General features: G+C 38.4%; 3 protein-coding genes across 6 annotated transcripts in view; 1 reads left to right on the forward strand and 2 right to left on the reverse strand.

The window, feature by feature from the left end:
• The window catches only part of LOC101896317 (protein gustavus), a 150,746-nt gene that overhangs the window by 75,196 nt on the left and 47,788 nt on the right, over positions 1–27,762 (forward strand). For all 4 annotated transcript variants that reach the window (XR_009344244.1, XM_059131952.1, XM_059131953.1 and 1 more), the window contains exon 2: positions 4,444–5,333. Coding sequence is in view for 3 of the 4 variants with exons in the window: in XM_059131952.1 (XP_058987935.1) it covers positions 4,444–5,333 (890 nt within the window). In the remaining variant the exon portion in view is untranslated. The remainder of the gene's footprint in view (positions 1–4,443; positions 5,334–27,762) is intronic.
• Positions 22,229–22,901, reverse strand: LOC131806968 (RUN and FYVE domain-containing protein 1-like). Its single transcript, XM_059131956.1, has one exon. It carries the CDS (start codon positions 22,815–22,817, stop codon positions 22,482–22,484), a length of 336 nt encoding a protein of 111 aa, XP_058987939.1. The 5' UTR covers positions 22,818–22,901; the 3' UTR covers positions 22,229–22,481.
• On the reverse strand, positions 22,995–26,639 carry LOC109613917 (uncharacterized). Its single transcript, XM_059131955.1, has one exon. The coding sequence runs from the start codon at positions 23,719–23,721 to the stop codon at positions 23,140–23,142; it is 582 nt and encodes a 193-aa protein (XP_058987938.1). The 5' UTR covers positions 23,722–26,639; the 3' UTR covers positions 22,995–23,139.

Consider the following 27,762-nt stretch of genomic DNA (forward strand, 5'->3'; position numbering starts at 1 on the left):
TTTCGTATACAGTATCTCGAAGAAGTCAGTATCAGTCTTGTAGCAGCAAAATCAAAAGTGGCTCCATTAAAACCCGTTTCAATTCCGAGGATGGAACTTCAAGCAGCCCTAACTGGAGTGCGCTTAGCAGATGAAATAGTCAAAGCTACGAAACTTCAATGTACGCAAGTTTTCTTCCGGTCCGACTCAAAGACTGTGCTGAGCTGGATGGATTCGAAGAACTTTAAGCCGTTCGTCATGTACAGAGTTGGAGAAATTCTAGAGTCTACGAATATTGGAATTGGGTGCCCTCGAAATTAAATCCAGCTGATTTTGGGACGAAGATTGGATCCTTTCAAGATGATATGTGGTTCCATGGTCCTAAGTTCCTCGAAGAAGATGAAAATTCTTGGCCAAAAAATCACGTATTAGAAAAAACCAATGAAGAGGTATGCAATTGTCTGTTATATACTTCGAAATCACATAAATTCACCCGAAACGTTGAATATTTTTTATGCTGTAGACGACTTTATAAAGTGCTGTCGCTATGTCTACTTTATAAGGAGAATTTAAAGTCTGTGGTCCGTAACAGCAAATTATCAGTACACGTAGATTTTGAATGCGTCCAGAAATCCAAAATTGTTTTGTACAAGTATGCCCAAAAATGCGATTTTCGTGACGAAATATGGTGCATCCAGAATGACAAGCACATACAAAAAGGAAGTAAATTGAAACAAACGTTTCTCAGGAAAAGCTGAGATGTTAAGATGTAACAATGCAATAGTTTTACCCAATGACAATTACGTAACGTTCTTGGTAGTTTGATTTTACCATCAAAAATTTGACGATTGCATGTACCAATCAGTTATGTCAAATATTAAATCCGAATTTTACATTCCCAGATTGAGAGCCTTTTATAAGAGTGCACGGATCAATTGTCAAATGTGCAAAAATTTAGCAGCAGCACCATGTCCACCTCATATGGCATCGTTCAAAACTGGATACACCGGTGGCATCAAACCCAGAAATTCGCGAATAATTTTTGGAGACGATGGGTTCGTAAATATGGTCCAATGTTGGTAAGAAGAAGCAAGTGGTTCGAAAAGGTTCCACCACCAACAGTCGGAGATGTCGAAATATTGTTGATGATACGCTACCTCGCAACAAGTGGCCCAAAGGTATTATAACCGAGTTATTTGCAGTAAAAGATGGTCAAGTTCGAAGCGTCAAAGTCAGAACCAGTTCCAGCGAATTTTCGAAGGGGGGAATGTTACCGTCGCCACTGTTTATTTACTAATTTTATTTACTTTTCCTTATTTTGCTATGTTGACTGTGTTGCAACCTTGAATAACTATGTAGTCATTAATCTATTCTCTTCAATTTGAATTTTTCGTTGCCCTTTTTATTTACTTGCATTCTTCACTGCAATTACACATACATACATAAATACCAACGTATGCAATATTTCCCAGTAAACAATTTTTGCCGAATTCGGTCCGATTTCTGTCAGAATCTCTGAAAAAATGTCCGATTCTGATTCCGAATTCCTTCCGATTTCGGTACGAAAGTTGTATGGACGTGGTCACCGAATTCGGAAAGATTTTCTGAAAAAAATCTGAAAAAATATTAGATTTTCTGGACGAATTCGGTCCGAATTCGGTGAAAATTCTTGAAAAAATAGGAGAAAAAATTAGATTTTCGGAAAAGATTCGGAGGACAACTCCGAATTTCTGAAAGAAATCGGGCAGAATTCGTCTGGAAATTCGGCGGAATATTCAGATTTTCTGAAAGAAATCGGTCAGAATTCGAAAGAAAATTCGGAATAAAATTCAGATTTTCTGAAAAAAAAAACGCTCAGAATTCGGGAGAAAGTTCCGATTTTCTGAAAGAAATCGTTCAGAATTCGGAAGAAATATCGAAAAAATCGTCACACCACTTAAAAATGAAAAAAAAAAAACACATATTTATTTAAAAAACAAACAATTTATTTCGGGTTTCGTAAAAATGTAGTTTAAATATTACATCTATAATACATTTACATTATAAATATTATTTTTATTAGGAACATAACATACAGTAGCACGTTTCTGTTTCAACTGCTAAACAAGAACTAAAAATAAAAAGCAGTGCACACAGAAAACCGGTATGTAGTTGTTTTTGCAATTTTTTTCCATCATATTTTTTTGGGAACGAAAGAGAAAGAGGCTGATTCACAACAACAACAAAACGCACATTTTTACAACGGAAAATCTAACAGTTCACAATAACAATAACAAATAGCATTTTTGCTTTGCGCTTTGTTGTTGTTGAGATCTTGAAATTAATGATCACAACAACAACTACTATGGGAGAGAATGTGTCAAACCAGCACCATACGTTTACATGTGGGAGAGAATATGCCAGAGCAATAGACAATCTACTCTCTCAGTTTGTACATTTTTCGAGTTTTTTCGCTTAAAAACACAGGAAAATGTGCAGAAATTCTAAAAAAAAACGTTTAGAAAATCGGACCAATTTCTATCAGAAATTTCTGAAAAAAACGTCAGAAATTTCGGAAAAAAATCTAAAATCAGAGCAGTCGGAAAAAATTGTTTACTGGGTTGTTGTTGTCCTCTAACGGCAGTGTCTAGGTAGATTTCAAGGAAAGACTTAAAACGGCAACGAAGGAAACATACAAGTTAGTTCGAATTTGAATACGCATAAAACAAATTGTTCTTAAAACACATAAAGTCCCTATTAACTTTAAAAAACATGTTATTTGAATAATTTTCAAAGTGTTTAATTTCGGGAAGAGGGCGGCTAAAAAAATGTTGTTTAATAACGAGTCGAACTCAACACTTTGTAGAAAATGTTTATTATTTTATGTCATAATTTTTACTTTTTCTTTTTTATTAATACTTAGTTTTTGTATTTTTTTCGTCCCATTCGTTTATGTACGCAGACGACATTCATTTATTTTTTAATGAACAATAAAGCTTTCAATTAAAAAATAGCATAAAGACACAACATTAGGTTATATTTCACGTTGGTTGAGTTAATGTTTCTAAGCCAAAATCATTGATATTTGGTCCACCTTGCCGACTGAATAGCAATAAGAATATACAGGTTAAGGGTGTAGCACTTGATTTTGTTGACCGTATAAATTGTTAAGGTGTTGTCCTTAATGCTTAGCTCGATTTTTCTTTGCATATTGATGCATTGTACCCCAAAGTTATAATATGCTGATTTCTATTTAGCTTTGTTTGTAAAAAGAAACCTAGCATTTTCTTTGTTATTGTCCGTATTTTTCTATTGTATTGAAGTGATTTCTGGTACAACGCATGAGTATTTTATGAAAATAGAAAAACTTGTTAACATCTTTTTATGATATGTTTATAATTTGTCTGGTTTTGACTATATTTCTGCACATGCAGAGATCTTTCAAGAAGTGCCATTCTCTACTTTTGTTAACCAACGCGTAGTTTCATTTCTATATAAATCTATTTAAAATTTCTCAGCTTTCAGCGAGATCGACTTGAATTTTTCCACATTTATCTACATTTCAATATGAAATATCTTTCATGCTTCGTTCCGTATGAATCTGGAATCTGAGCTAAGACAGTTCTCGTTTTCCCGCGGTGTATTTCGCCGCAGGTTTGAAAACGATTTTTTTGTTAATAATATATGGCGATTGTATTATTTTATTCAATGTTGTTTTCTATTACCAGCAATAGAAATATAGATACACATTTCTTGGTCTCCATATTTTTTTATATATAATTTCATACGTTACTTTAAGATACGCTATGTAATAATCTTAAAATATGTTTTTTATTATGGTGTACACTTTTGTAGTTTTCCGCTAAGTGTGACACTTATTGGAAAATGGCGTTTTCATCGCAACATATAAAATATAAATGAAATAATTTACCGTCTATAGTGTGGTGGAGGGTATAAAAATATGCTCAATCAGGAGTTGAAACTACAAGATGTCGCAATAGAATTTGCTGTCAGAAGACTGTGATGGAGATTTACACATTACATTGTTTGCAACGTTGTAACGTTTTTACCAACATGAAAAATGATGCACAAGTCTGACACGGGCCAGAACAGCAGAATTTCCGGAATATGCTGCTCCTAAAGCTCATCCCAGAAATCCTATTTGTTTTATAATAATGTATCTTATTTCCTAAAGTTTTAATTATTTTAAGTTTCTTTTTGTTACAAAAATCATTAACATTTAATCATGATAAGACTCCCTAAAAATTAATAAGCAGGATTTATTTTGCCTTAAAACTTCTATACATACTTACAGGTAATGAATCCAAGAACCTACTCAATTTTTTTTTTTTGTGACATATTGTAAGCAGATCTATTAAATAAATCTACCTGAACTCTACGTGTGTCACAATTGTTTGTATATAAATAAAAAATAAATCGATGAACAAATGTTACATTTACATATATTTGTTTCTTTACTTACAGATCTATAGGTGGAAAGACGCCTGCTGCAAGGTCAAGTGATAGACGTCGACCTCAGAGCCTGTCATCATCAATCACGTCATTCCGTGTTAGTTTGTCAAGACTGGAACCTAGAGATTTTGAACGGCTGCGATTGTCTTATAAAGTGGCAACAGTGGATCACAGACGATCTCGGAGTTGTCGTGTTATGAACATGGGGCAAAAAATAAGCGGCAGTGTTAAAACTGTGAATAGAAATGACTCGCAAACCGCATTTAAACCAATAATACCCAGGGAATTGGCTCTTGATTTTGTAAATCCAGTAAGAATAGATATTTTATTAGACATGCCTCCAGCAAATAAAGAAGTTCAACTAAAACATTCGTGGAACTCAGAAGATAGATCTTTAAATATTTTCGTTAAAGAAGAGGATAAATTGACATTTCATCGACATCCTGTAGCTCAAAGTACTGACTGCATACGCGGAAAAGTCGGAATGACAAAAGGTCTTCATATATGGGAAATATATTGGCCCACAAGGCAAAGAGGAACCCATGCAGTTGTTGGCGTTGCTACGGCGGAGGCACCACTACATTCTGTTGGATATCAAAGTCTAGTTGGTTCAACCGATCAAAGCTGGGGATGGGACTTAGGAAGAAATAAACTATATCACGATTCCAAGAATTACGCTGGAGTTACTTATCCTAAAATTCTTAAAAACGACGAAGCGTTCTTGGTTCCAGATAAATTCTTAGTAGCTCTTGACATGGACGAAGGGACTTTAAGTTTTATTATTGATCACCAATACCTGGGAGTGGCATTTAGAGGACTGAGAGGTAAAAAGTTATATCCAGTCGTATCAGCTGTATGGGGCCATTGCGAAGTCACCATACGTTATATTGGAGGTCTTGATCGTAAGTGAATTTTTATGTATATTTTTGTTTTGAAACATAATAATATATACAGTTAAAAAGGCCGAATCGTTCTATCATTCCATCCATCATTTTTCAAAAGTTGGAATAAATGAATTAATTTTTTGTATTATGTATTAAATATTATGTATTATAATGATAAGAATATTTTAAGACGATGTAATTATTTTGTGGAAAGTCTATTTTATCGGGATATAGTCAATTTTCAGGAACCCATACAACAGAAACATTGATTTGAATATTTTTATAACCTCCACCTTTGGAAATTGTTCGTTCCGTTTATAACAGCTACAAATATTCGTTGGAGATCAACTTAAAATTCTATGTTGAATTAACAAGGTTCTTCTGTCTGTCTTTCGGATGAAATCAAAATAAAGTCCATATTATTTGACATAGAGCTTAGCATTGTATTTAGGATAATTGGTATAATAAAATTGGGTTATCGGTCCACGTTTTCGTAATGCCTTCATATAACGTTACCTTCTGTTATTCGTTACCTTATTATTTTTGCAAAATTGGTATTAAAAGTTTGTAATGGGGTTTTCCTCCTGTGGCATAACAATGTCTATAAAGGTCTACGTTGTACACATAACGATACCTCTGGATATTCGGTATTTTGGCATGACCCGTTGAATGTGCTAAAACAATTCCTAACGGATTTATATCAAATTCTGAATTTGTAGATCGTAATATTCGACTTTTGGTGACGGAAACTTGCCTATATTGGTCCACGTTTTTCTTGTAGGCACCATTTAATTTTACCGCCCCATATTCCGTATTTTGATGATAATAATAATAATGATAACCACGTAATTGTTTAAAATATTGAATTTAAGACTAGCAATAGAGCTACCCCTCTATCAGAAAATTATCTATGCAGGTTCACGTTTTGGTATTTTGAAGACTTAATGCATACTTCAATCGATGTCTAAGATAGTTGAGCATGTTATTAAGAAATAACAAGATGGAAACAATAGAAGAAACCCTTGGGCTACTGATGAAAACACACTTCCCACCGAGCGCCACGACAAACGTGGATGTACATGTACCCAACTCACTCCAGAAGATCTCTGGCTACAGCCCGTTAAAGTAGCCGAATTTCTAAACCTGGAGCTGGAACCAGATTAGCAGAGCGCAAACACATACATGTACTACTGCTACAACAACAACAACAACAAACGTGGATACATCGGAAGATAGAAGGAATGTGACGGAGGAAGCACCAAAAATTGACGAATCGATGGTAAAAGAAGCCATCAAAAGTTTCAAACCATTTAAGGCAGCGGGTCCAGATATGGTCTTCCCGGCTCTGCTCCAAAAGGAAGTGGACGTTATTTCGTCCAACTTAGCCGGAATTTTCAACGCGTGCCTAAAGTTTGCGTACACTCCAAAAGCCTGGCAGGAATCCAGGGTAGTTTTTATACCCAAACCTGGGAAGGCAAGCTACGCAATACCCAAGTCTTATCGACCGACAAGTCTAACATCGTTCTTACTCAAAACCATGGAACGCATAATCGATACCATGATCAAGAGCAGGACTGCAAACGATATGCTTAAATATAAACAACACGCATACGTTAAAGGGCGTTCAGTGGAAACCGCTCTACATGAGGTTGTACACCACATCGAGAGCACCTTCGATAAAAAGATGTACACATTAGCAGTATGCATTGACATCGAAGGCGCTTTCAACAACGTCAGCACGGATACACTAATCCAATCCTTAGATAGCTTTCAGGTCAACAGGACCCTAAGGGACTGGATAAACCATATGCTAAGGAATAGATGGATAAGTTGTGGGCTATATGACGTCATCATGAGAGACAAAGTTGGTCAAGGAACTCCACAGGGAGGGATATTATCACCCCTCCTATGGGTTACTACCATAAATAGTCTCCTAAGGACTTTAACCAACGAAGGTTTTGAACCAGTCTGCTATGCAGACGATGTTATAATACTTCTGAGGGGAAAGAACCCTAACTTACTGTGCAGAAGGGCCGAGTCGGCTCTGAAACTTGCATACAACTGGGCTAGACCGAGAGGTCTCAACGTCAACTCGGAAAAACTGAAATATGTCTTTTTACCAGGAAAAGAAAACTGGGTCTTTTCGAGGAACCGGTTTTCCTAAACAGGACAATCAACATTTCCAATAAGGTTGAATATCTGGGAGTGATTCTAGATAGGAAACTTAATTAGAGGGACCACATCCAGGAAAGAGCAAACAAAGCTTATAGATGTTGGGCAACGTGTAAAAGAGCTATAGGCTCTAAATGGGGTTTCAATCCTAACATGATACACTTGCTATACAAAAGCGTGATTAGACCTGTTCTAACTAACGCGTCAAAAGTCTGGTGGACAGCCATGGATGAAAAGTGTAATATTAAAATACTACAGAAAGTCCAACGAATGTGCTGTTTAAGCATCTGCGGGGCAATGAGGACAACACCAACTAGGGCACTAGAGACATTACTATTTCTTCAGCCAATAGACATTCAGATTCGGTATGAAGCAACCGTCGCGGCCTTAAGGCTTAGGGCAACGGACGAGTGGTTAATCAAAGGCCACGCTACATACCGTCAAAGAATCTTACAGGTAGCAACGGGAGAATCAATATAAAACTTTGTATCGGACCGGATATCTGAATCTATTGTAGCTGCCTCTTGTGAAACATTAATCCCAAACAAAGACTCGTGGATCGATGGATTCCCATCACATATGCCGATTGGTAACTGTTGTTACACAGATGGTTCAGTGTTGGGGGAGAGAGTAGGACTGGGTCTTTCTATCGAAGGAACGAATACCAAAATTTCTTTCCGCCTGACCGATCACAATACGATCCTACAAGCGGAGGTCCGGGCGATTACAGTGTGTCTGAACTGGTTAAATGCTAATATGAGACCGGCTATCGTAAACATCCTAACGGACAGTAAGATAGCCATTAACGCTATAACATCCAAAACAGTAACTTCAAGAACTGTATTGGAATGTATAAACTCAATCAACAACTACTCTCAACACGGCTTAGTTCGCATTATATGGGTACCAGGCCATAACGGGGTTAGAGGTAACGAGATAGCAAATTCTCTCGCTAGAACAGGCAGGGAATTAGCAGCAGTAAACTTAGGCAAGACATGGGTATAGGGAAAACCACCAAAATCCTGTGGGGTGACCCAAATGAGATAAAAACGAAGAATCTTTTATTGCTAGGCAAGAAGGAGATCAGTGAGGTGACAGGCATCCTTACGGGGCATCTGGGCCTACAAGCTCATCTATACAAGATAGGTTGCACAGATAACAGCATATGCAGGGCGTGCAGGGAAGACGACGAAACTTTGGAACATTTTCTCTGTATATGCCCAGCGTTTGCTAATATCAGAGCCCAATTCTGTCTTTCGGATGAAATCAAAATAAAGTCCATATTATTTGACATAGAGCTTATCATTGTATTTAGGATAATTAGTATAATAAAATTGGGTTATCGGTCCACGTTTTCGTAATGCCTTCATATAACGTTACCTTCTGTTATTCGTTACCTTATTATTTTTGCAAAATTGGTATTAAAAGTTACCTTATTATTTTTGCAAAATTGGTATTAAAAGTTTGTAATGGGGTTTTCCTCCTGTGGCATAACAATGTCTATAAAGGTCTACGTTGTACACATAACGGTACCTCTGGATATTCGGTATTTTGGCATGACCCGTTGAATGTGCTAAAACAATTCCTAACGGATTTATATCAAATTCTGAATTTGTAGATCGTAATATTCGACCTTTGGTGACGGAAACTTGCCTATATTGGTCCACGTTTTTCTTGTAGGCACCATTTAATTTTACCGCCCCATATTCCGTATTTTGATGATAATAATAATAATGATAACCACGTAATTGTTTAAAATATTGAATTTAAGACTAGCAATAGAGCTACCCCTCTATCAGAAAATTATCTATGCAGGTTCACGTTTTGGTATTTTGAAGACTTAATGCATACTTCAATCGATGTCTAAGATAGTTGAGCATGTTATTAAGAAATAACAAGATGGAAACAATAGAAGAAACCCTAGGGCTGCTGATGAAAACACACTTCCCACCGAGCGCCACGACAAACGTGGATGTACATGTACCCAACTCACTCCAGAAGATCTCTGGCTACAGCCCGTTAAAGTAGCCGAATTTCTAAACCTGGAGCTGGAACCAGATTAGCAGAGCGCAAACACATACATGTACTACTGCTACAACAACAACAACAACAAACGTGGATACATCGGAAGATAGAAGGAAATCCAATCCTTAGATAGGTCAAGAGGACCCTAAGGGACTGGATAAACCATATGCTAGATAGATGGATAAGTTGTGGGCTATATGACGTCATCATAAGAGACAAAGTTGGTCAAGGAACTCCACAGGGAGGGATATTATCACCCCTCCTATGGGTTACTACCATAAATAGTCTCCTAAGGACTTTAACCAACGAAGGTTTTGAACCAGTCTGCTATGCAGACGATGTTATAATACTTCTGAGGGGAAAGAACCCTAACTTACTGTGCAGAAGGGCCGAGTCGGCTCTGAAACTTGCATACGACTGGGCTAGACCGAGAGGTCTCAACGTCAACTCGGAAAAACTGAAATATGTCTTTTTACCAGGAAAAGAAAACTGGGTCTTTTCGAGGAACCGGTTTTCCTAAACAGAACAATCAACATTTCCAATAAGGTTGAATATCTGGGAGTGATTCTAGATAGGAAACTTAATTAGAGGGACCACATCCAGGAAAGAGCAAACAAAGCTTATAGATGTTGGGCAACGTGTAAAAGAGCTATAGGCTCTAAATGGGGTTTCAATCCTAACATGATACACTTGCTATACAAAAGCGTGATTAGACCTGTTCTAACTAACGCGTCAAAAGTCTGGTGGACAGCCATGGATGAAAAGTGTAATATTAAAATACTACAGAAAGTCCAACGAATGTGCTGCTTAAGCATCTGCGGGGCAATGAGGACAACACCAACTAGGGCACTAGAGACATTACTATTTCTTCACCCAATAGACATTCAGATTCGGTATGAAGCAACCGTCGCGGCCTTAAGGCTTAGGGCAACGGACGAGTGGTTAATCAAAGGCCACGCTACATACCGTCAAAGAATCTTACAGGTAGCAACGGGAGAATCAATATAAAACTTTGTATCGGACCGGATATCTGAATCTATTGTAGCTGCCTCTTGTGAAACATTAATCCCAAACAAAGACTCGTGGATCGATGGATTCCCATCACATATGCCGACTGGTAACTGTTGTTATACAGATGGTTCAGTGTTGGGGGAGAGAGTAGGACTGGGTCTTTCTATCGAAGGAACGAATACCAAAATTTCTTTCCGCCTGACCGATCACAATACGATCCTACAAGCGGAGGTCCGGACGATTACAGTGTGTCTGAACTGGTTAAATGCTAATATGAGACCGGCTATCGTAAACATCCTAACGGACAGTAAGATAGCCATTAACGCTATAACATCCAAAACAGTAACTTCAAGAACTGTATTGGAATGTATAAACTCAATCAACAACTACTCTCAACACGGCTTAGTTCGCATTATATGGGTACCAGGCCATAACGGAGTTAGAGGTAACGAGATAGCAAATTCTCTCGCTAGAACAGGCAGGGAATTAGCAGCAGTAAACTTAGGCAAGACATGGGTATAGGGAAAACCACCAAAATCCTGTGGGGTGACCCAAATGAGATAAAAACGAAGAATCTTTTATTGCTAGGCAAGAAGGAGATCAGTGAGGTGACAGGCATCCTTACGGGGCACCTGGGCCTACAAGCTCATCTATACAAGATAGGTTGCACAGATAACAGCATATGCAGGGCGTGCAGGGAAGACGACGAAACTTTGGAACATTTTCTCTGTATATGCCCAGCGTTTGCTAATATCAGAGCCCAATTCTGTCTTTCGGATGAAATCAAAATAAAGTCCATATTATTTGACATAGAGCTTAGCATTGTATTTAGGATAATTAGTATAATAAAATTGGGTTATCGGTCCACGTTTTCGTAATGCCTTCATATAACGTTACCTTCTGTTATTCGTTACCTTATTATTTTTGCAAAATTGGTATTTAAAGTTTGTAGTGGGGTTTTCCTCCTGTGGCATAACAATGTCTATAAAGGTCTACGTTGTACACATAACGGTACCTCTGGATATTCGGTATTTTGGCATGACCCGTTGAATGTGCTAAAACAATTCCTAACGGATTTATATCAAATTCTGAATTTGTAGATCGTAATATTCGACCTTTGGTGACGGAAACTTGCCTATATTGGTCCACGTTTTTCTTGTAGGCACCATTTAATTTTACCGCCCCATATTCCGTATTTTGATGATAATAATAATAATAATAATTATAACCACGTAATTGTTTAAAATATTGAATTTAAGACTAGCAATAGAGCTACCCCTCTATCAGAAAATTATCTATGCAGGTTCACGTTTTGGTATTTTGAAGACTTAATGCATACTTCAATCGATGTCTAAGATAGTTGAGCATGTTATTAAGAAATAACAAGATGGAAACAATAGAAGAAACCCTAGGGCTACTGATGAAAACACACTTCCCACCGAGCGCCACGACAAACGTGGATGTACATGTACCCAACTCACTCCAGAAGATCTCTGGCTACAGCCCGTTAAAGTAGCCGAATTTCTAAACCTGGAGCTGGAACCAGATTAGCAGAGCGCAAACACATACATGTACTACTGCTACAACAACAACAACAACAACAAACGTGGATACATCGGAAGATAGAAGGAAATCCAATCCTTAGATAGGTCAAGAGGACTTACATACTAATATTTTTTATAGGAAGGTTGTCAATACAATCACCCTATATTTTTTCATGCTTTAATTATTAATTAAATAAAAGAACGTGTACCAGTTAACCAGTCAAGATTGACCTTTTTTACTTTAATTTGCATGATTTTTGCATTGATGTGTTGTTTCCATGTAAGGCTTCGGTGCATTCCGAGATATTTTACGTTATCTTGCTGTGGAACTTGAGTGTAAAGATTTTTATTGTGGTGCAATGTTCACGTCTTAATGCAAAAGTAACATGTATGCACTTGATTGCATTTACCGATATTCTCCATTTTGTCAGCCAATTTTCGAGAAGATATACATGGTTTTGTAGTTTTTCCGACGCTATCATAGGATCCTTGTGTATGCTAATGAAAGCAGTATCATCAGCAAACGTTGAGGTGAGAGTTTCATTGGTTTTTGGCATATCGGCAGTAAATAACACGTACTGAATTGGGACTAAAATGTGTATTTTGAGTGGGTGAATTAAGTTTTCGACCTCGTGTTTATGTTGGCTTAATCCGTTTGCATTCCAAAAACAAATTCGAATTTTATTTATTTTTGTTTTAAAACTATTTGCATTATCATACATTGATTTCTCACAATTTCTTGCATCATGCTTTGCATACTTGTCATGAAAGAATTCATGATGACGATAGATGATTCTATATTTGGATTTTTATGGTTGGGTGAGTCAATTCTCAAATTATAAGAATATAAGTATTGCATATTCTGTGAAGGAAGATTGTAATTAGGAGCGGTGGTTTCATTCCTCTTGTTTAGCTCAGGGAAATCAGCTGTTTTGATATTAGTTTGTGGACTTTTCCGTATCCGGTAGTTTGCAGGCTTTTTTGCAGTATGATTTCCACCAATTGCTGCACTTTTTGACGCTTGGGTCAGTTTTGGGATGTGGACATTCCGATGATTTGTGGAGGTCACCACAAGTAACACATACCGATAGCAATTTGCAATCCGTTTTGGTATGCCCGTACTCTTGGCAGTTTCTACATTGTGGTTGGCCTTTTCTTTTTTGAGGTTCTTCTATTTTCACACCTCGATTACAAAGAAGCCTAAGGCTATAAATTTGATGAATTTGTCACTTTTTTTAGTTGCGAAGATTCGTATGTTAGTTATACTTTAAACATAGGTTGCGGAACTTTATTGAAAATGTTGATGAAGACTTTGTTTCGAATCCTTCTGCTGCGAGAGCATCTTTTATGTCCTCTATGCGTGTAGAACTATGAAGCCCTTTAATTACGACGACTAGTCCTTTTGAGCTCTTGATCTGATAGGTGTAATAATTTTTCTTTTCAGAATCCAGAGCACGAACTAGGTCCTTATATTGCGACTCAGTATAAGTTTGTATTTTCGTCTCTTGGAGATTTGCTCTCTTAATTGATACCACGTGAATATTAGGTTAACCCAACATTGGAAGTGTATTTTCATTTCATTTCATTTTCATTTCATTTATTTCATACAATTCAATATAAATAAGCCAACATGGCCAAAATCTTATATTAACATACAACAGTATAAAAACAGTCTATAACCAAATTAATCTAAAAAAAAAAAAACTAAATAAATAACAAAAATTATCAACGAATAGTAAAATATATACAAAAAATAATAATAATTTAAATTTAATAGCAATTTAGCAATTAGACCCTCAGACAAAACTCCTCTACCAAGCTGAACAACAGTTTAGCAAGGTAGAGAGGAAAAAGGCAAGAGGCATCAATACACTTAAGCGCTAATCATCTCTCGTTTCAAACCGAGCGAATGTAGCTACTACAAGTATAGCAAAAAAAAATCCTTAAAAAAGAAAAAAACAATAAAATTATGTACTACATGGAAAATAAACAACCATAAGAATGGCCCCCCAGCCAACAACTAAAAAGAAATAACAAAAAATAACCCGCAACCAGAAACTCAATGAACAGACAAATATTCAAAACACCTCTTCTTGTACATATCAAAAGAACAGGTAAAATTACGCAGGGTCAGAGGGAGCTGATTCCACAATCTCGCAACTCTCACAACAAACGCCTTCTCACCAACTACAGACGAAAATCTTGGAAGCAGCAATTGCGGATTTCGAGATGATCTACAAAACACAAACTTATTATACAAAGGAGAATTAACATTCCTCATAATTCGGTAATGACACAGAAGAAGGCGATATTCAACATATCTGTCAAATGACAGTCCAAGAAACTTAATAACATACTGTGTTACACGATCACTACGGCGCAACCCAAACACATATCTAACAATAGAGTTAGCAAGTTTGCGTACGCGCAGAATTAGGGAAGCATTCGCCCCAGAGATGACTTCCAAACAATAGTTGAAATGAGACATTAATAAAGATCTGGCAGCCATCATCCTAACACTAAGAGGCAAATGAGCTTGAAGACTATATATAGAACCTCCGCATCTGAAAACGCACACGAGACAGCAACGAATCAACATGCGCTGAAAAATTAAGTTTGGTGTCAATGACTACACCTAAACATCTCATCTCATCCACAAAATTAACCACAAAGGAGCCAACACAGATGCACGGCGTAGGAACATAACGAGGACTATTAAACAGAACAGCTTCTGTTTTATTCCAATTTACAGACAAACCATTAGAGGAGATAGAAAGCAATCTCAAAGTAGTGTTTGCCACATTTTCCAACTCAAAGAGATCTGCACTTCTAAAGAAGACATGAATGTCATCCGCATACATGAAAACTTCACAACTGGAATTAGACACAGACCCCACAATGTCATTAATGAACATAATAAAAAGCAGAGGGCCAAGCACAGATCCTTGCGGGACACCACACCGCACAGCACAAACATCAGACTGAACACCCCTGTGCACAACAAACTGAGATCTTCCAATCAAATACGACGATATCAATCTACACGAAGAAGGAGAGAAACAAAACTTGTCTCTCAGCTTACAGAGCAGAAGCGTATGATCCACAGAATCAAAGGCCTTAGACAAATCAAGGCCAACAAGCAAACCAACATCAGAACTATTGAACACGTCACGAATGAGATCAGTGAGGGCTAAAAGATGAACCGTGGTGCTAGAACCACGCCGAAATCCAAACTGGGAACTACTCAAATAGTTACGGTCATCCAGAAAATCAACAATCGCATCCTTAATAACAAGTTCAACCAATTTCGACATAGCCGGCAGAATGCTTATTGGTCGAAGATTCGTCTGATGATAAGAACTCCACTTCTTCGGCACAGGCACCACACGAGCAACTTTCCACGCAAGTGGAAAGGTTGACGTCATAAAAATACAATTTACAAAATGCAGAAAGTGACTACAAATGTAAGGGAATACGCATTTGAAGAACTTAATAGGTATGCCATCAACACCTACAGCATTTTACTTAATATTCCGCAAAGCACGAAACAAATCATCCATGTACACACAGTCAAATCTAAAAGAATCAAAATCATTGGCCTCACTAACAACAAAATCACGAGACGAACCTAAATTGCCAACACTACAAAAGTAATTATTAACAGCATTGACATCAATAAATGGTACATCACAACCATCATCAAGACAACCAAACGACTTTAACGACTTCCATATCTGCTCATACGACCAAACATTTCCTTATAAATGTCCTTCTTTCATTACGCATGACAGCCTTACAGCGGTTTCTATACATACAAAATATCTGCCTGTTGCGAACCGTAGGACGCCTACGCCACTCCAGATAAGCCTGATCCCTAACGTAACAGGCCGACTTTACCACATCCAACCCCAACCAAGCATCATTTTTTGGGCGAGAACAGCTGGTAGCAGTAGGTACAAAAGACAACAAATTTTGAAACAACAAATCGAACAAAACCAACTGTTGGTCAACATCACTTGTAAGATACAGAGGACTAAAATCAAAATTGCAAACATAATCTTCCACACCCCGCCAGTCAGTCCTACGAAAATCCAGGAACTCAATAACCTTTTCTTCAGCAAGAACCGGGAGTTCAACCCTACCAAAAATTAATGCATGGTGGGAAATACCAGGACACTGCCCCTGCGAGGAAAAATTCACAGTCAAGGCATCGGAGACCAGCCAAAAGTCAATTAATGAGGTAGTGCTACGAGCAACATCAAGGTGAGTCGGACTGGAATTGTGTACAACAGAAAGCCCAAGAGATCTGCACAGTCTTCGCATTGATAAAGAATTCAACGGTTTAAACAAATTATAGTTAAAATCGCCACAGACAACAATGTTCACATATGAATCAAAAATACCCTCATGGATAAGACTAAATGTGTCTACATCCCCACGAGGTAAGTAGACGACAGTAAAGAGCACTGTAGTGCCGCCCAGGAAAAGCTCAGCAGACAAAGATTCACACACACCATAATTCTCCGATCGGTAAACCACCTTATATGACAAATTATCACGTACATATAGCATTACACCTCCACCAACGCGGCCAACACGGTCATTACGCAGAACCTTGTACCCCGGAACCATCAACGACCTTGAAGAAACTGCAGGGTTAAGCCAAGACTCAGTCACTGCAAAAACATCAATATCACTACCAACAAGCAGACATTTCAACTCATCAACCTTATGATTATATCTAGATGGTCGCAAACTTTGACAATACGTAAGTTGACCATGGAAGCAAGAAGAGACATGCCTGAAAAATTGATGATCCCTGATCACGGGTCCGAGATTCCCATCAAGGGACATAGAAATCAAAAAAAAAGGCTGGGGAGCATAATTATAGAAGTTAGAAAAATCATAGAAAACAATAAAATAAGAATAAATAAAGGGTGATTTTTTTGAGGTTAGGATTTTCATGCATTAGTATTTGACAGATCACGTGGGATTTCAGACATGGTGTCAAAGAGAAAGATGCTCAGTATGCTTTGACATTTCATCATGAATAGACTTACTAACGAGCAACGCTAGCAAATCATTGAATTTTATTACCAAAATCAGTTTTCGGTTCGAAATGTGTTTCACGCTTTACGTCCGATTTATGGTCTACATAATCGACCAAGTGAGCAAACAATTAATGCAATTGTGACCAAGTTTCGCACTCAGTTTACTTTATTGGACATTAAACCAACCACACGAATGCGTACAGTGCGTACAGAAGAGAGTATTGCGTCTGTTTCTGAGAGTGTTGCTGAAGACCGTGAAATGTCGATTCATCGCCGTTCGCAGCAATTGGGTTTGTGTTATTCGACCACATGGAAGATTTTACGCAAAGATCTTGGTGTAAAACCGTATAAAATACAGCTCGTGCAAGAACTGAAGCCGAACGATCTGCCACAACGTCGAATTTTCAGTGAATGGGCCCTAGAAAAGTTGGCAGAAAATCCGCTTTTTATCGACAAATTTTGTTCAGCGATGAGGCTCATTTCTGGTTGAATGGCTACGTAAATAAGCAAAATTGCCGCATTTGGAGTGAAGAGCAACCAGAAGCCGTTCAAGAACTGCCCATGCATCCCGAAAAATGCACTGTTTGGTGTGGTTTGTACGCTGGTGGAATCATTGGACCGTATTTTTTCAAAGATGCTGTTGGACGCAACGTTACGGTGAATGGCGATCGCTATCGTTCGATGCTAACAAACTTTTTGTTGCCAAAAATGGAAGAACTGAACTTGGTTGACACGTGGTTTCAACAAGATGGCGCTACATGCCACACAGCTCGCGATTCTATGGCCATTTTGAGGGAAATCTTCGAAGAACAATTCATCTTAAGAAATGGACCGGTAAGTTGGCCACCAAGATCATGCGATTTGACGCCTTTAGACTATTTTTTGTGGGGCTACGTCAAGTCTAAAGTCTACAGAAATAAGCCAGCAACTATTCCAGCTTTGGAAGACAACATTTCCGAAGAAATTCGGGCTATTCCGGCCGAAATGCTCGAAAAAGTTGCCCAAAATTGGACTTTCCGAATGGACCACCTAAGACGCAGCCGCGGTCAACATTTAAATGAAATTATCTTCAAAAAGTAAATGTCATGGACCAATCTAACGTTTCAAATAAAGAACCGATGAGATTTTGCAAATTTTATGCGTTTTTTTTTTAAAAAAGTTATCAAGCTCTTAACAAATCACTCTTTACAATAAAATAAAAATATAATAAAATAAATTTATAATAAAGCAAAAATAAAGGCAAAATTTGTTATATTAACAATTCACTTGGCCCAAGAAAAATAAGAAAAAATATCAAAAAATAGTGAGATCAACAACACTAGCATACCTTAAATATCTAAGCAAACAACTATTATTTTGGTATTTTCACGAGATTGTTTGTAGTTTCTTCGCGAAGATATACTGGGGGAGGTTTTTGGGATCTAACCGGTTATGTTATTTCATCAGCCTCGTTATTCGAGCCGAGAATTGAGAATCTGTTATTTATAGACTTGTGGGTTTTAGCGTTTGGTTCCTTGGTTGGAGTTCTAGAACTAGCCTTTCGCTTTGTTACTAAAACATATCGGTCCATGCCTGGAGGAACTTTGTTTTCCTTGTTGTTTTTTTTTTTGAAGAGACGCATGCTTACTTGAAGCGATAGAGTCTTGATGTGCAATCTCATCGTGTGATAGCACGTTTATAGACTTTATTTTGGGCGTGTTTATATTATTTTGCCAATTTAGAACGGATTGGGGTTTAGTTGTAAGATACCAGATTTCGAGGCGTTTTGGCGCGGTTGAGCTGAAATCTGTCGACGTCAACTTAAGGTATACGTTTTGCACGTTCTCACTTACATTTCTCTCTTCCGTAGAGGAGAGGTACATGCCCTTGTTGTTGTTAACACTATAACAAACCGATTTATATACCTGTTAATTAAAGAAGAAAAACTATTTTGCAAAAATTCTTAATAAAAAAGGAATTTTTAGCATGATTTTTTATTGTACTTCCTGATTTTGTTTTAATAGCTTCCAGTTTGCTTTTATATTATTTATTTTGTTTTACTTAGCAACTCAATAGCTTCCTCTTATACTGGGGAGGATTAAGCCTCGAGAGTCTTTGCTATTGGCGACAAATGCGAAATTGCCTGTATGATTCGTCTTTGCTGGCTTCATAACGGGAACACTCTGCCCAGTGTTCAGGTTTCGGGAACTATGTGGGTGGCTAACGACAGGTTAAGGACTTTGGTTAAATTGATATTCCGTCCGTGCCCGAGACTTTGGATGACTTAGCGTTTTGGATGACATTCGCAACATCACCGGATAGATCCGAAACAACAACACTCCAGTTTCGGCCAGCGGCTGCCAACCCACGTATACATGTCGTGTTTATACATACATGGGATTTACGACTGAGAAGAACGTGGAGCTGTTGAGTTGTTGCGGTGAATATTTGTTTTGGTGCCTATTATTGAGATACACTGCAACCAACTTCAGAGTGCTATCATTCCTAAGCCACTCGTCCGACAGCTGTTAAAATTATTCCAGTGACAGCTCATTATATTGTTTGTTTTTTCGTACAAAAGCATGTTGGTGAGAGTTTTCCAGAATAAAAGTTATTCGTGATGGAATTCAAGCGTGATAGTGTGATTTTTTTATATTTGGCTGGAAAACCACAAGTAGCCATCGTTAGAGCACTCCAGCAATAAAATTCGAATAAACCTCTTGTGTCCCGTGCCATCGCTCGTTACCGTGATACTTGTAGCGTAGCCCGACGTCAAGGAAGTGGACGGAAGAAAACAGCAACATTAGCAGAAATGGTTCGAAAAGTCAGGAAGCTACTTGATCGAAACCTGCGTCGCAGTAGCTGAAAAATGGCTCGTGAGCTGAACATATCGCAATATTCCATTCGGCAAATATTGAAAAATGAGCTCGAGGTAAAGCCATTGAAATTCCAAAAAGTGCAAGACCTTACACCGCAACAGAAAAAAAAGTGGTGAACTGCCGAACTGGTCGAAAGTGGTGAGCTGCCGAATTTAGTTTTCTCCGATGAGAAAACATTCGTCGTCCAGCAGTTTGTAAATAAACAAAATGATCGTGTTAACTTGCCAAAGAGGTCAGCTGAAAATGTGCACCTCCGGTTGGCCACCAGAATTCAAGCGCCTGCCATGGTGATGTGGCATCAGAATAAATGTTGAATATTATCGCGACAATATTCTGGAGGTTGTATTAAAGCCTTGGGCACGCAAACATTTTGGCCGCAAAAATTGGATATTCCAACAGGACTCAGCATCATCGCACTCAGCACGCGCCACCCAAGAATGGTTACAAAATGAGATTCCTCGCTTCATTTTCAGCGCACAATGGCCACCAAAATGTCCGGATACCAATCCGTTGGACTATTGTGTCTGGAGTATTATGGAAAGCAAGGTTGGCACTAAATAATACCAAAGTGTCCATCACCTTAAGCAAGCGCTTCTCCGGGAATGGGCCAAAATACCGCAGAGCAACATTCAGGCAGCGTGTGACGGTATCCTTAGCCGTTTGAAGGCCATAATTCGTACCAAAGCTGACCAATTCGAACAAATCTAAACACACACACACACACGTGGGAAGTCTTGTCCATCCTCTTTGTTAGGAAGAATGGATCCCATTCTTTCGGCTTTACTCCCAGACAATCCAGTGCCAATAACGATTCTTGAATACTGTCATGAAAGTTCTTTATTGATCTGCTATTGCCAGACATGTTTGGCAGGTTTAATATCCTCTCAAGTATAGTTGACACTTGAGCTCTCCTGTTGTTTTTTCTGTCTTGGAGTGTTATCTATGCAATGTCGTAATTCACCCAGTATTGCCACCAAGGAAACAGCTTATTACACACGGAGGGTTAAAATATTACACATTTGGCTTGCATAGACAATTTTGTCACAGACTGTAGTTCCATACTATGGAGGGTATATTAACTTTTTCATTCCGTTTGTAACTCCTAAAAATACTCATGTCAGACCCAACAAACATCAACATCACGCTATCTTTCGAACGAATTAAGATAGAAGGCTAAAATTTTGCACACGTGTTTATTTTTCCAGTAGGCAGGTTAAGTTCGTAAATGGGCCATGTAGGTCCACGTTTTCATATAGCCATATATAAGTACCTCCCGATATTCGGTATTTTGATGATTTTAGCGACATTATTTATCGGAATTGTTTCAAATTTGGTATTTGAAGTTCGAAATGGATACTACAGCCTTAGACAGAAAATTGTCTGTGCAGGTCCACGTCTTCGTATAGCCCCCATCCAACGATACCTACCGATATTCGGTATTTTGATGATTTTGGCGACATTATTCATCGCAATTGTTTCAAATTTGGTATTTGAAGTTCGAAATGAATACTACAGCCTAAGACAGAAAATTGTCTGTGCAGGTCCACGTCTTCGTATAGCCCCTATATAACGGTACCTCCCTATATTCGGTATTTTGATGATTTTAGCGACATTATTCACCAGAATTGTTTCAAATTTAGTATTTCAGATTCATAATGGATACTACAGCCTATGACAATTGTCTGTGCAGGTCCACGTCTTCGTATAGCCGCCATATAACGGTACCTCCCAAAATTCGATATTTTGATGATTTTAGCGTCATTATTTAACGCAATTGTTTCAAATTACGTATTTAGAGTTCGTAATGGAAACTACATAAAATTGTCTATGCAGGTATAGGTCTTCGTATAGGCCCCATATATCATTACCTCCCTATATTAGGTAGGTACAATACCCACCGAAATTTTTTGAGATGTCGTATTTGACGATCGTAATGGATGCTATAGCTTGTGACAGAAAATTGTTTCGAATTTGAATATGGTAATCGCTTATGACAAACAAGGCCTATGTAGGCCCACGTCGCATAGACCCCAATATAACGGCTATGTTCGGTTTTTAAGGATTTTATTTCCAAATTCGTTCCAAATAGTGGAGGGTATTCAAAGTTCGGCCCGGCCGAACTTACTGCTTTTTAACTTGTTAACTATAATTTGATATTTTTTTTTTTAAATTAAACAGATCATATCCTTTTTTTATTTGAAGCTTAAACGACGAATAGTATAAACTTTCCTAAAATTATAACTAGAAACATATTGTTTTCTTTTTTTTCAATTTCTTTTTAAATAAATTTGGCTTTAAATTGTAAAAAAAATGAATATCTCAGAATTTTTTTTTTAGAAGAAAAAATTATTTTAACTTTTACAAAGTTAAAAGTTTCTATGACATACATATGTTTAAAATACAGGAATTTACGAAAACTATCCTTAAATTCTTTAAAACGTCAACCAAAATCCCCCACATAAAATTAGAAAATGAGTTTGACGTGCCAACACCACCTTACGCACACTAGGTGTTATTGGAGGCCGCCTGTTGTGATTGCACCGCCGATTCTTGACTAAAATATGGAGCTATATGCGGTTTCAGCAACGTATGGCAAATGTCACAGACACGGGCCGGCCGCTTACGTGGCCCGGATTGCACCGTTTTGGTTATACTCTTATCACAGTAGATATGGCCACAATGACGACAATGGATTTTGCGAACGGGCACAGTAAAATAACTTTTGCATGCCGGACAATTGGAGACATCATCGTCGTCTTGCCAGCGAACCTCCGAGTCGGAATGTCGCAACTGTTCCAAGTTCATCTGCATCTTGGAGATTTTTGATTTTTGTCTTGGCATCGGCCAGAGATTTGGTTAATTTTTCATTCTGATCATTTAATTCAATTATCCCCACTCTAAACGCTCTAAACGCCTCTCACTGTTGCTCGCCTCCAATTAATCACGTAATATTTGTATTTCATCCAGGGACGTTACACAACGTTTCTTCTCATAATCACAACCCAAGCGAGCCTGTATCAAATCTTGTTGCTGTCTTAGATTTATTTCCAGTAACTCTTCAACGTTGTTTGGTAAATTAATGTATTGACTTTCAATCTCCTCGGCCGTGGCTAAATAACGGCCAGAGAGGAAATCATTATCGGCCTGTAACAATTCCAAATGTTTATTGACTTTTTCCCGTTCTTCGCCGAGGCGCCTCATCTGTTGCCGTGTCACCAGCCGAAGGATTGTGAGGGTCACCACTTTTACCTATCCGTGCTATGGTCTTTTTCACTTGGTGCAGGACTTGGGGTGCCAAGCTACTAAGTTCCTGAGACGTTGACGTTGAGGCTGAATGCAAACTTTCTTGTAATTGTCGATTTTCCTGTAGAATATGTTGATTCTCCTGTTTCAGAAGTTCCAATTCTGATTTGCAGATGGCAGATTCCTCGACGGTTTCTTGCACCAATTGTTGCAGAGAAGATATCTCCTCTTGGGCCTTAATTTCCATCACCGTCAACTTCGATTTCAGTGCATTCAGCTCTTGTTCCTTTTGCACAAACAACTCCTTCAGTTTGGCCCGTTGGGCATTGAAATTATTTAACATCTTGCGATTCTCCTCCTGCAGTTCCAATAGTTGGGTTCTCGGCACCATGTCTGATGTACCGCTGTCAGTTGGTTGTGTAATCGCCGCTTGGGATGATCCTTGACCTTGCAGCTCACCGGTTGCAGTATTTTTATTTATTTTCGGTTCATTTTCTTCCATTTTATTGGATTTAATGCAAAAAAAAGAAACTATCTGAGCGGGAAAAATTGGAAAATGACATGAGCAGGAAAAATTGGAAAATATAAAATGAATTTACGCCTATTTTTGAGCTATATAGTAATTTGTGTTGAAAAAGTAACTTTTATCAAAAAAAAATTTTGATACAGGTGTATTTTTTCCCCAAATGTGTAATATTTTAACCCTCCGTGGGTAATATGCAGTTTCCTTGGTGGCAACATTGCATAGAGAACACTCCAAGACAGATAAAACAACAGGAGAACTCAAGTGTCAACTATACTTGAGAGGATATTAAACCTGCCAAACATGTCTGGCAATAGCAGATCAATAAAGAACTTTCATGGCAGTATTCAAGAATCGTTATTGACACTGGATTGTCTGGGAGTAAAGCCGAAAGAATGGGATCCATTCTTCCTAACAAAGAGGATGGACAAGACTATTCACGTGTTGCGCTTCAGACTACCGAGATTTGTGTTCATTTGTGAGAAGATGTATAGACAAGTACTAGTCGACGCAAATATCGGCTAATCGTATGGAGGAACACGCCAGGCAAGGAACTCCAACATTATATGTTGAATACGTTAGCGAATGGTACGACGTGCGCCCCAATCTTGCTACAAGATGTCTGAAAAGGCTAGCAGATATGAACATACAAAAATATCCATTGGGGGTTTAGTTCTTCTAAAGAATTTTTATGTTGACGAATGCATGTGCGGGTCTGACAGTTTAATAACGGCAATTGAGATGCAGAAACAGCTTAATACATTACTACTGGAAGCAGGATCTAGACTACGAAAACGTGAACCTGCTGCTTGGAGTTCCTACAAAAGATAGAGAAGTAGATCTCAATTTTGAGAAGTCATCAACCAAGGTTTTGGGAATAACATGAATTCCCCAAGCAGACCAATTTTTTTTTTTTTGAAGAGTAATGTGAATGAATGTACCACCGTCACCAAGCGGAAGATAACATCTGATTTGGCAAGATTTTTTGACCCATTAGAAAGTGTAAGTCCTGTGGTGTCAGCAGCGAAAAGCTGTATTCAGCAGCCGCGAAAGAATACACTTGGCTGGGACGAGGAACTGCCAGCAGAAACAGCAGCATATTGGTTATCGTTCCGAGAAAGCCTGAAAATATTAAATGATTTCAAATTGCCCAGACACAAAAATTGAGACTGATATTTTTGTGGTCGCTCCAGAAAAGACATACGGAGTTGTGATGTATCTTCGGGCTATACTACCAGATGGAAGGCATATCGTCAAACTCCTTTTTCGAAACAAAAATAGAACCAATAAAGGTAATCACTATGCCACGGTTAGAGCTTTGTGCCGCTGAATTGGAAGCAAAACTTACTGCTAAAGTCAAGGCCGAATTGGGTTACGAAAATCGAAGGACTATTTATTGGTCAGATTCAGAAATTACATTGTATTGTATCAATTCCAACACTGAAGATGTTCGTTGCCAAGAAGATTAAAAATATACAAGGCAGATCGTTAAGCAATAATTGGCGACATGTAGGGACATAGGTTTATCCAGCAGATTTCTTATCCAGAGATGTGAAACCGGATCGGCTGTCAGGATGTATTATGTGGTTTTATGGACGCACATTTCTATACGGAAATGAATCCCTCTGGCAGGAATCATTCTCAAAGTATGGAGAAAATCGGACTGATCTTGAATTTAAGACAAAATCTACATGTCAGCAATTGCGTCAAAGAGTAGCTTACGGGATATCATCTATGGAATGCAAGCATGGAAACTCGACAGAAGTATTGACCCACATGGAGCTGTATCCAGGTATCGGATTTCGCGAAAGAAATACAGCAGTTGAGGAAATATGGAGCATTAGACAAATTAAGTTCCATATACAGTTTAACTCCGTTTCTTAATGACAGAGGCAGGTTGAACGAGGCAAGCTTAGTATACGACACAAAACACCCGATGTTGTTACCATACAACGACCCAAGTGTATAACTCAACCTGGACATGATTCATTTGGAAAATAAGCACTGTGGGTCAGATTTGCTACTCGCAACCTCAGGACTGAAATAATGGATCATCAAGGGGGAGGCTATGGCACGCAACATTGTGCAAAATTGCGTAAGGTGCCCCCGAGAAATCTCCCACCTAACAGTGTATGGGTCCACTACAAAATACGAGGAGGTGTGTGTCTTCTTCGCAACAAAGGCTGTGCATTTGGAAATAGCTACAGACCTGACAACGGACGCATTCATTGGAGCGTTGAAGAGATTTATCGTTCGTCGAAGGAGGAAATGTCGAAACTTGTATTCAGACAACGCGAAAACTTTGTAGGAGCCAAAAATTAGCTCGATGAATTGAATCAAACAGTATTTGAATTGAATAGCAGAAAGGAAATAGCCGAGACATGCTCAAGAGAAGGTATTGATTTCTAGATTTCCCTCAAGAGCTCTACATTTTGGTGGCTTAGCAAAGCAACTATTGCTTCGTACTACAAGTAGTGCGTACTTAACCTAAACAATTGTTATCGAAATAGAGGTAATTCTACATTCCAGACCGCTGACACCTATTTCTACGATCCAAATGATCTAGCAGCATTAACACCTGGTCATTTTCTTGCGGGAGAGCCTTTAACGGTACAGGTTGATCTATCAGCGAACTAATCGTCAACATCATTGACAAGCGGATGGAAAGTAGTATCGCAGATTAGGCATGAGTTCTGGAGACGTGGGTCTACGGAATACCAAAGTACTCTTCAATAAAGAAGGAAATGGAGCACACCATCAGCAAACGTTGAGCCTGGTAATTTGGTCATCCTCAATGAAGGTAACATGCCTGTAATGCAGTGGCCAGTAGGCAGAATAACTCGAATATACAATGGTAACGATGGAGTCGTTCGTGTCGTTGACAGATTAGCTCCGTTATGCGAAAATGAAAACGAATCTCTACCACTTACACATAGAAAGAGTATTAGTGAAGGGCCATCGTCAAAGGGATTGGAGACGTCAAGCAGCATACTAATATCGATAATGCTTGTGGCATTATTATTCCTACCGTTATGCTTGGGTCAGTTGTTCAACATACACAAGTTTGAGAATTGTTGTGCTTTTATGGTTTGAAATAAAAGCCAATGTTTGTTAATACTAAAGGTGTAAAGATTTATTGGATGATGAGCATTCACAGCTACTAATTTAAAAAGAATGAAGAAGTTACAATGTAGTGAGTCAGACTCGAGTGACAGAACAAGACTGAGCAAGCTGAAATGGCGGTAGCACGGCGTCCTATTATATGAGCGTTGCCGTATAGGATGTTGCAACATGAGATGCCATATTGTTAATGTGGGTTGCCCCAACATCTCCCTCCTTATGATGAGAAGGTGATCTTGAAATAGGTTCGACTGGTTGTCTGCGACTTGTTATTCTTTGAGGTGTCCAGTTTGGTGAACCTGTTGGAGTTGCAAAATGTTCTTGTTGGTTAGGCAAAGCGATTTCGAATTCTTCAAGTAGTACGTCCAATGGTAGTTTTTGTCGTTCTTGACTGCTTGACTCTACCGATTCTCTATGTCGAAGTTGATCAGTATGAGCTCGTACTAGAATTTTTCTGTCCCCAACGTCGATTAGAGTGTTGTAAATGACTTTCCCTTTACGCTCGACTATTTCGCCTGTTGTCCAGTAACTTGTTTCCTTTGAAGTTTCTTGCATAGACCAATTCTCCGTTGCTAAACTCTCTGTTTTTGGTACCGTGTTTGGTATTGTACTGCTGTTCCATTTTGTGATTGACGTTATACTCAGGCGATTGTTGCTTCCTTAGAACGTCGAAGACCGTTCTCATTTTTCTTCCGATGAAGTATTCTGCTGGAGACTTACCTTCTGGTGCATTGGGATTTGGTGTGGATCTGTAGACTTCTAGGAAGGTTTGGAGAGATTCCGTAGGCGTTTCTTCCTCTTCGAGTTTTTTTAATGCACGTTTAAGTGTATCAACGAAACGCTCGGCTTGTCCATTTGAACTTGGATGAAAACGAACAGTCCTTGTGTGTTTAACGCCTT

This window comes from Musca domestica, unplaced genomic scaffold (assembly GCF_030504385.1).
Source record: "Musca domestica strain aabys unplaced genomic scaffold, Musca_domestica.polishedcontigs.V.1.1 91, whole genome shotgun sequence".
NCBI lineage: Eukaryota > Metazoa > Arthropoda > Insecta > Diptera > Muscidae > Musca > Musca domestica.